This window comes from Nansenia antarctica (assembly GCF_963989245.1).
Source record: "Nansenia antarctica genome assembly, chromosome: 18".
Taxonomy (NCBI): domain Eukaryota; kingdom Metazoa; phylum Chordata; class Actinopteri; order Argentiniformes; family Microstomatidae; genus Nansenia; species Nansenia antarctica.
Window position 1 is genome coordinate 3,243,142 of NC_137691.1, and position 10,000 is coordinate 3,253,141.

At 47.0% G+C, this 10,000-nt stretch overlaps 1 protein-coding gene across 1 annotated transcript in view; it reads left to right on the forward strand.

The window, feature by feature from the left end:
• Nucleotides 1–10,000, forward strand: part of camta1b (calmodulin binding transcription activator 1b) — a gene marked incomplete at both ends in the record, with an annotated part of 62,202 nt that overhangs the window by 47,255 nt on the left and 4,947 nt on the right. The window contains 4 exon segments of the mRNA XM_080548499.1: nt 8,012–8,187; nt 8,464–8,648; nt 9,045–9,123; nt 9,545–9,818. Of these exon segments, the coding sequence (XP_080404625.1) occupies nt 8,012–8,187; nt 8,464–8,648; nt 9,045–9,123; nt 9,545–9,818 (714 nt within the window).

Genomic DNA, 10,000 nt, shown 5'->3' on the forward strand with positions numbered 1-10,000 from the left:
AGGCTACCTGCCTCTCTAACTTCTAGACTACCTGACCTCTCTAACCTCTAGACTACCTGCCTCTCTAACCTCTAGACTACCTGCCTCTCTAACCTCTAGGGTACCTGCCTCTCTAACCTCTAGGCTACCTGCCTCTCTAACCTCTAGACTACCTCCCTCTCTAACCTCTAGGCTACCTGCCTCTCTAACCTCTAGACTACCTGCTGCTCCAATCATATTCCAGTAGTGTTGCAGAGTGACCCTCCGTGGCCCCGCTACTTCCTGTCAGTGCAGGTGGAGGACAGGAAGTCCTTATGGTTTCAGCGCCATGGACAACCACCATCAGCTCCCCCTCTCTCTCACCATGCACACACAAATGGTCTGCACTTATATAGAGCTTTATTCCAAAGCGCTTTACAATGGCCTCTCATTCACCCATTCACCCATTCACACGCACACGCACACATTCACACACCAATGGCGGCAAGTTACCATGCAAGGCGCCAGCCCGCTCACTGGGAGAAATGTGGGGTTCTGTGTTTTGCCCAAGGACACTTGGTCAGCTGGGGATCAAAGACGAAGTGCTTCGAAGCGAAGTGCTTCACAGTGTGTTTAACAGAAGTGCTTCACAGTGTGTTTAACAGGGAAGTGCTTCACAGTGTGTTTAACAGAACTGCTTCACAGTGTGTTTAACAGAAGTGCTTCACAGTGTGTTTAACCGAAGTGCTTCACAGTGTGTTTAACAGAACTGCTTCACAGTGTGTTTAACAGAAGTACTTCACAGTGTGTTTAACAGAACTGCTTCACAGTGTGTTTAACAGAAGTACTTCACAGTGTGTTTAACAGAAGTGCTTCACAGTGTGTTTAACAGAAGTGCTTCACAGTGTGTTTAACAGAAGTGCTTCACAGTGTGTTTAACAGAAGTGCTTCACAGTGTGTTTAACAGAAGTGCTTCACAGTGTGTTTAACAGGGAAGTGCTTCACAGTGTGTTTAACAGGGAAGTGCTTCACAGTGTGTTTAACAGAAGTGCTTCACAGTGTGTTTAACAGGGAAGTGCTTCACAGGGTGTTTAACAGAAGTGCTTCACAGTGTGTTTAACAGAAGTGCTTCACAGTGTGTTTAACAGAAGTGCTTCACAGTGTGTTCAACAGAAGTGCTTCACAGTGTGTTCAACAGAAGTGCTTCACAGTGTGTTTAACAGAAGTGCTTCACAGTGTGTTTAACAGAAGTGCTTCACAGTGTGTTCAACAGAAGTGCTTCACAGTGTGTTTAACAGAAGTGCTTCACAGTGTGTTTAACAGAAGTGCTTTGGGGTGTGTTTAACAGGGAAGTGCTTCACAGTGTGTTTAACAGAAGTGCTTCACAGTGTGTTTAACAGAAGTGCTTCACAGTGTGTTTAACAGAAGTGCTTCACAGTGTGTTCAACAGAAGTGCTTCACAGTGTGTTTAACAGAAGTGCTTCACAGTGTGTTTAACCGGTGGTTTACTGACGTCTGAGTCGTGCTTATGAGACAGACAGAGGCGGGTTGTTAAAGCCGTTGTTGCAACATAATTCATTTTGTTTCTTCTGAAAGGGCGCTGTTAAGAATCAAGAAGACTTGTGTTGTGGTCTCTGGGGGGGGGAGGGGGGAGGGGGAGAGGATGTGGAGCCTGAGCGCTCTGAAATGAGGCTACCTGTTACTGGGAGCTTATAGCTATGGGGTTCTTCTGGTGTAATTACTGTTTTGTTGTTGTTGTTGGTGGTGGTGGTGGTGGTTGTTGTTGTTGTTGTTGTTGATGGTTGTTGGTTGTTGTTGTTGTTGATTGTTGTTGTTGGTTGTTGTTGTTGGTTGTTGTTGTTGTTGGTTGTTGTTGTTGGTTGTTGTTGTTGTTGGTTGTTGTTGATGCCGTTGATGTTGTTTGAAAGGGTTTTACGGCATAGACAATAATTCTTGTAATTGTTGAATGGAAATAATAATATTTTTTAAAAGTCTTATTCATTCCGATATTGATTGACTGAGACTAATAGCACGTTGAAGAGCTCATTGTGTTGAGTGTTCCGCGGTCCCGAATGGACAAGCTTATCTTGTCAAAGATAAAATTAAAAAAAATAGTAGTTTACAGCGGGTCTCCTATGCAACAGAGTAATTCTGCGATCCTAAAGTGTATAGCGCATTTGGTAGCCTATAGCGCTACCAGAGGTTATTGAAATTAATTGATTAATCAAGATCATTAAATGTATCTTTTAATGTTAGTTGATGAATCTATATATTTATATATATTGTATATATTTGTAGGCTATCTGTATTTAGGCCTACTTGTTTAAATATTATAGTCATTCTTATATTATTTAGTTATTTTGTTGAAGCACGTTGAGCTGCGACGTTTGCAGGACAAGTGCGATACAAATAAAGGTTGTTGTTGTTGTTGTTGTTGTTGTTGTTGTTGGCTAAGAGGTGAGAGGGTTTTCACCGCGTTCGCTCCCGTCTCTTGTTGCGCAATGCGGCAATGCGGCTCCAGACGCAGGGTGCGGTGGTGCGGTGGTGCGGCGGTGCGGCTCCCTTCAGCCGCACAGAGAGACAGATGAGAGGGCTAAGCAGGTTCTGTTCTGTCGCCTGAGCGCGGAGAGAAACATGGTCACCCTGGACCCCGTGGCCAAGGGCATTGGATGAGACAGCGTGTGGATGCGACCTCAGCAAATATGTTGCATTTAAAAAAAAATATATATAGACTAAAAACCGATCTTTTTAAATTTTGCCTTTAAGTAACTAAATGATTAAATGATGATTATATAGGCTAATGATTAAACCACTTTGAGCGGCAACGTTTGCAGGAAAAGTGCTATAGGCTACAAATAAAAAGTTGTTATTTTTATTATTGTTATTATTATTATTATTATTATTATTACAACATAGCCTTTGCACCAAGGTGCTCCTATAATATCTCAACAATCACCTTGCGATAGCTTATCCGATTCAACCCACGGAGAGGCATAACATTGTAGCGTAGGCTACATACAACGGAGACACGTGAGAGACATGTTATTATAGTATACTCAATCTGTGCGATATGGATTGACATGCGCCAAAGAGATGACATCATTATAATATTTCAAATGTTTCCCGTGCGCGCAGTGCGATCGTTGCATTGTTCCTCTCCGTCTCTCCCCTCCGGTAGACTCGCTCTGACTCCTTTTGGTTTCCCCGTTTTTTTTTTGTCCCACCGATGGTGACCGAGGAGTCACCGGGAGCTCAGAAACCTTCCCTTCCTTTATTATTATAATAATTATAATCATTATTATTATTATTATTATTATTCCCGGCGGCTAGACTTCAAGCGCGCGTCTGTTTCCCTGCATGTGCCCGGTTTATTATAAGCGACAGACAAACGGCAAAAGAAATTAGGAGGGGAGGAGGATCTCTATTCCTCTCTCTCTCTCTCTCCTTTCTCTCTCTCTCTCTCTCCCTCCCTCTCTCTCTCTCTCCTTCTCGTCCATCCCTCTCTCTCTCTCCTTCTCTCTCTCTCCCTCCCTCCCTCTCTCTCTCTCTCCCTCTCTCTCTCCCTCTCTCCCTCCCTCTCTCACGTCCACCCCTTTCTCTCTCTCTCTCTCTCTCTCTCTCTCTCTCTCTCCTTCTCCCTCTCTCTCTCTCCCTCTCTCTCCCTCCCTCCTCCCTCCCTCCCTCCCTCCCTCCCTCCCTCTCTCAGCCCAGCTACTCCACTTTGTTCTATTGTTGTTGCTTATAGTAGCGCACACATTATGCGCACCTCAGTCTGAAACCAGGCTAGAAGGACAAAGAGGAGCACAGAGAGGCAGCCTTCGCAGGTTCGGGTTAGTAGTTGCTTTAGCCTTATGCTTTCCGTGTGTGTGTGTGTGTGTGTGTGTGTGTGTTTAACGCGTTTAGCCTACTTCCGAATGGGTGTTTGCAGGACCATGAGAGTAAATAATAAGAGAGATGATGATGATGATGATGATGATAATGAGAGGACTATAATAAGGCAAGAGAGGCTGGGAGACGCAACTCTATCCTAAGGCTATGATAAACTGCAGGTGTTTGTTGAGTCGAGGCGTGTTAACCGAGAGCTGTTGTTTGGCTGTAGTAGGCCTACACTTCTGTCGTTAAGTTGTGTTTTTGTTATATTATCTATCATTCACAACCACCTTTGTTACCTGGTGGAACCACTGTCTGTTATTTAAAAGGTGCCTAACAAACAATACAAAAACTAAGTAGAACGGCGCGCATAACAACTCTCTCTCTCTCTCTGTCTCTCTCTCTCTCTGTCTCTCTCTCTCTCTCTCTGTGTCTCTCTCTCTCTCTCTCTGTGTCTCTCTCTGTCTCTCTGTCTCTCTCTGTGTCTCTCTCTGTCTCTCTCTCTCTATCTCTCTGTCTCTCTCTCTCTCTCTCTGTGTCTCTCTCTCTCTGTGTCTCTCTCTCTCTCTCTCTCTGTCTCTCTCTCTCTCTGTCTATCTCTCTCTCTCTCTTTCTCTCTGTCTCTCTCTGTGTCTCTCTCTGTCTCTCTCTGTGTCTCTCTCTGTCTCTCTCTGTCTCTCTCTCTCTGTCTCTCTCTCTCTCTCTCTCTCTGTCTCTCTCTCTCTCTCTCTGTCTCTCTCTCTCTCTCTCTCTCTCTGTCTCTCTCTGTCTCTCTCTGTCTCTCTCTCTCTGTCTCTCTCTCTCTCTCTCTCTCTCTCTCTCGGATTAAGATAAGAACCTCAAAAAAGTACCTCATAATAACAAAGCACTGACTGATGGACGTAGGACTGAAACTAATTAAGGCTTCAACCCACCGGCATCTGTGTTTCAGACCATGTTAACCGTCTCTGACTTTTCGTAGCCCCTCAGTTTGTTGGACTTTTTAATAATAGTAATAATAACTTTTATTTGTATAGCACTTTTTCTGCAAACGTTGCAGCTCAACGTGCTTTAATGAGCAAATGTGTTCTGTCAGTGCCAAGTTGATAACAACTCTAGCATGCTCTACATGCTGCTGTTAGTGAGTTGCACTTTCTCTTTTACAACGACACAAACATCATAGATCTATCTCTCTATCTCTGTTTACTTCGAATGTTTTCTAAAGAAAATGTTGGTCTATTTGTGTAGCTCCCACTGTAAACAGTAGGTTAAATCTGCAGGCCTCTACCCCGACCACTCCAACCCCCCCCCCCCTTCTTCCTCCTCTCTCTCCCTCCTCCCTCTCTGTCCCTCCTCCCTCCTCCCTCTCTCCGTTTCTCAAACGTGTATTATGTTTCCCAATAGGCCTATTAAAACATAATTTCTACTCTTTAAAAAAAAAAAGAGAGAGAGAAAAGTGTGTTACTTTTACTAGTAGCCCTACCACGTGTGTCCCCGGTAGCTTAAGAACAATCCTTGTACTGAGCGAGGAGAATCATCACAACTTGAAGCCTTTAAAAGACAAGCAGAAGTTATAAGCAGTGGAGAGTGAGCAGTGAGAGAGATAGAGAGAGGGGGGGAGAGAGAGAGAGAGAGGGGAGAGAGGCAGAGAGAGAGATGCAGAGCGAGGCAGAGAGAGAGAGAAAGAGCGAGGCAGAGCGAGAGAGAAAGAGAGAGGGGGGAGAGAGAGAGAGAGATGCAGAGAGAGGCAGAGAGAGAGAAAGAGAGAGGCAGAGAGAGAGAGAGAAAGAGAGAGGGGGGGGAGAGAGAGAGGCAGTGAGAGAGAGAGAGAGAGGGAGGGAGAGAGAGAGAGAGAGGAAAGTTATAACTAGTGGAGAGTGAGCAGTGGTCAAAACAGAGTTTGCTGCAGAGCTTCAACTGGCTGTTGGAAACAAGTGCTAGGCTATAATTAAAACAGGTAGGCTACACTACAGCTACACTACACTACACTGGCCTGGAGGAGGCTAGGCTAGGCTACATCTACACTACATCTATGCTACACTGGCCTGGAGGAGGCCAACAAAACACAGAAAGAAAAAAGAGTGTGACATTAGCAATGCTCTGGTCAGGTTTACCACCGGCAAGGACTGTCCTTTCCGCGAGTCACTGACGCACTTTGTGTGGTGTTTTGTGTGTGTGTGTGTGTGTGTGTGTGTGTACGACACTGACGTTAGTCCTATTTTAGGGTTAGGGGGCAGCAAAGGCTGAACTTTCAACTCGCAGCCTTTGGAGTGAATCTGCTTTAAAAACCGGTTGAGAGTCCTGAGATCCTGCACGCACGTGTCAGGGACACCCTAACAGACACACAGGGATACTGTGGTGGATTTAATAAGACTCAAAGAGTGAACTTTAAATCTATGTATTGGTATTTTATTGAAGTATAGTCTTGCAACTCCAGAGTTGAATCTGTGTATGTTAAAATTCCCCCACAATACATACATACATACATACACACATACCTACCTACCTACCTACCTGCCTACATACATACTTACATACATACATTCATACATACACACTTACCTACCTACCTACCTACATACTTACATACATACAGTACACACACACACACACACACACACACACACACACACACCACACACACACACACACACACACACACATACATTCAGAGACACAAGTAGTGTTTAGTTGAGGGACAGGAAGTGGGGTGTGTGGAGGAGTGTGTGAGTGTGTGAGTGTGTGTGAGTGTGTGAGTGTGTGAGTGTGTGAGTGTGTGGCTGGACCGCCACATGCAGCTAACTGATGCAATAAGCAGCAGAACAGAGTAATCCTGCAGACAACTCTCCACTGCTATCTATCTATCCATCTATCTCTCTCTCTCTCTCTTTCTCTCTCTCTCTATCTATCTATCTCAATCTCTCTATCTCTCCCTCTCTCTCTGTCTCTATCTCTCTATCTCCCTCTCCCTCTCTGTCTCTGTCTCTGTCTCTATCTATCTATCTATCTATCTATCCATCTATCTCTCTCTCTCTATCTCTCTGTCTCTCTGTCTCTCTTTCTATCTATCTATGTATCTATCTCTCTCTCTTTCTCTCTCTCTGTATCTATCCATCTATCTATCTATCTATATTATACATTAATGTGGTGATAATAAGTGTGTGTGTGTGTGTGTGTGTGTGTGTGTGTGTGTGTGTGTGTGTGAGTGTATAATTGATTCTGAGTCTCTTCCACCTGATATTCAGTTTGTTTATCTTTTCATTCAGATGAGTTCTCGGTTGTGCCTCGCGCGGGCAGACGTCTGCTCTCTGCTGATTGGCTGCCATAGGTGTTAAAGGGGCGGAGCCCTAATGACACTGTTATTGCCCCTCCTCCTCTGCTCAGCGCGTGTGCCGCATCCTAAGGGAAAGAGAGAGAGAGAGAGAGAGTGAGAGAGAGAGAAAGAGGGAGAGAGAGAGAAAGAGGGAGGGAGAGAGAGAGAGAGAAAGACAGTGAAAGAGAGAGAGAGAGAGAGGGGGGGGAGAGAGAGAGAGAGAGAGGGAGAGAAAGAGGGAGAGAGAGAGAGAGAGGGAGGGAGGGAGAGAGAGAGGGAGAGAGACAGTGAAAGAGAGAGAGAGAGAAAGAGAGAGAGAGGGAGAGAGACAGTGAAAGAGAGAGAGAGAGAGAGAAAGAGAGAGAGAGGGAGAGAGACAGTGAAAGAGAGAGAGAGAGAGAGAAAGAGAGAGAGAGGGAGAGAGACAGTGAAAGAGAGAGAGAGAGAGAGAAAGAGAGAGAGAGAGAGCAGCAGGTGGGGATGACATAATCTGCACTGCAGCAACACTGCAGCAGCATTTGAACAAAGACACGCAGTCATACATACACACACACACACACATACATAGGCACGGTACACACACACACACACACACACACACACATCACAATTCCCTCTTTCTCTCACAGACACACATTCGCTATGGGTTGAGTCCCCTCAGATGTTGGTCTGTTACTCTCTGGTGACAGAGCTTTATTCTCGCTCTCCTCCATAAACAATATTATATACTTCTTACTCTCCTGCCTTTCCATCAACCTTCCACTTCCTGTCAGGGAATCTGATTTGGGATCTTTTTTTTTTTTTTTTACACTTAGATGACGATAACTTAGCTTAGCTTTTCCAACCCAGTCACCCTCGACCGCGCTGTGTGTCCCTCCCGTGCCTCCGTAGATACCCAGTTCAGGATGTCCATCTTGGAGCGTCTTGAGCAGATGGAACAGAGGATGGCCGAGATAACCAATCACAATCAGAGCTCAGTAACCACGGCAACGGCCGGGGGAGGAGTCGGAGTCGGAGGAGGAGGAGGAGGAGGAGAGGGAGGAGGAGGTGCTGACCACCAGGCCCAGGTAGGGTGACTGAGTTCATAAAGTGTTCACCTCTAAATGTAAAGTTCTATCGGTTTTTCTTTCATACAATTTTTTTTTAAAGAAAATCTATTTGTGTAGTTGCCACTGTAAGCATTAGGATTAATCTGCAGGCCTCTACCCCCCTTAACCCCCCACCTCCCTCCTTCTCTCATCCCTCTCTCCCTCCTCCCTCCCTCCCTCCCTCCCTCTCTCCCTCCTCCCTCTCTTCCCTGTCCTCCCTCCCTCCTCCCTCCCTCCCTCCCTCCCTCCCTCCAGCTCTCTCCAGGGCAGGCGTCATTCGAGGGGCGCGTGGTGGTGGTGTGTGAGAAGATGATGTCCCGCCCCTGCTGGGTGTCGTCCAATCAGCTGGTCCACAGCCGGAGCTCCCGGGGCATGACCCTGCTGCACCTGGCCGCCGCCCAGGGATACGCGGGGTTAATACAGACCCTCATCCGCTGGCGGTGAGCTCACACACACACACACGCACACACACGCTCACACACACACACACACACACACTCACGCTGGCGGTGAGCACACTCACACACACGCGGTGAGCACACACACACACACACACACACACACACACACACACACGCTGGCGGTGAGCACACTCACACACACACTCTATAAGTGAGCACAGACCAACACACACACACACACACACACACGCTGTATGAGTGAGCACAGACCCACAACACAGCTGGAGCTGGGACATGGACCTACCACACATCAGCACACACACACACACACACACGCACACACACACACACACACACACACGCACACACACACACACACACACACTGTATGCACTGCACCCACAGGTAGTAATTGTACCCTGTGTTGTTGCGCAGCACCAAGCATGCAGACAGCATAGACCTGGAGCTGGAGGCAGACCCCCTCAATGTGGACCACTTCTCCTGCACCCCGCTGGTAAGATACGCTGACTTAACCTGACATCCTCCCTCTCTCTCTCTCTCTCTCTCTCTCTCTCTCTGTCTCTCTCTCCCTCTCTCCCTCTCTCCCTCTCCCTCTCTCTGTCTCTCTCTCTCTCTCTCTCTCTCTCTCTCTCTCTCTCTCTGTGTGCATGTGTATGGTTATGTATTAGTATGTGTATCAGCTGACTCTGTGTCTGTGTAGATGTGGCGTGTGTGTGTGTGTGTGTGTGTATTAATGTGTGTATTATATACTCTGTGTGTGTGTGTGTAACCTGACTGTGTGTGTGTGTGTGTGTGTGTGTGTGTAACCTGACTGTGTGTGTGTGTAGATGTGGGCGTGTGTGTGTGTATTAATGTGTGTATTATATATACTGTGTGTGTGTATTAGTGTGTGTAACCTGACTGTGTGTGTGTAGATGTGGGCGTGTGCTCTGGGTCACACCGAGGCAGCTCTGGTCCTGTACCAGTGGGACCCGCGGGCCCTGGCCATCCCTGATTCGCTGGGCCGCCTGCCACTCAACATCGCCCGCTCCCGGGGACACACCCAGTTGGCCGAGCTCCTGGAGCAGCTGCAGCAGACTCCTCCCCCTCAGGGAGGGCCGTCCACCGGCGCAACCTGGATGGACAGGTGGAGCAGCGAATCAGAGCGCAGCGGACTGCTAGACGGCCCCGCCCCCAACTCCAACCCAGGTGATGGAGGTTTCCATGGTCAAAAATCTTTACAAGGGGAAGCTGCTACTTACACACAACGACCACTAGTTGTCCGCCTTGTAAATTAGCCTGCCTCCTACACAGAAAAGCAGCAAAATAGCTACATACTAGCTTATCCTGATGTGATTTTGAAAATGTAAGGATACTGGGGGTGGTAGAAC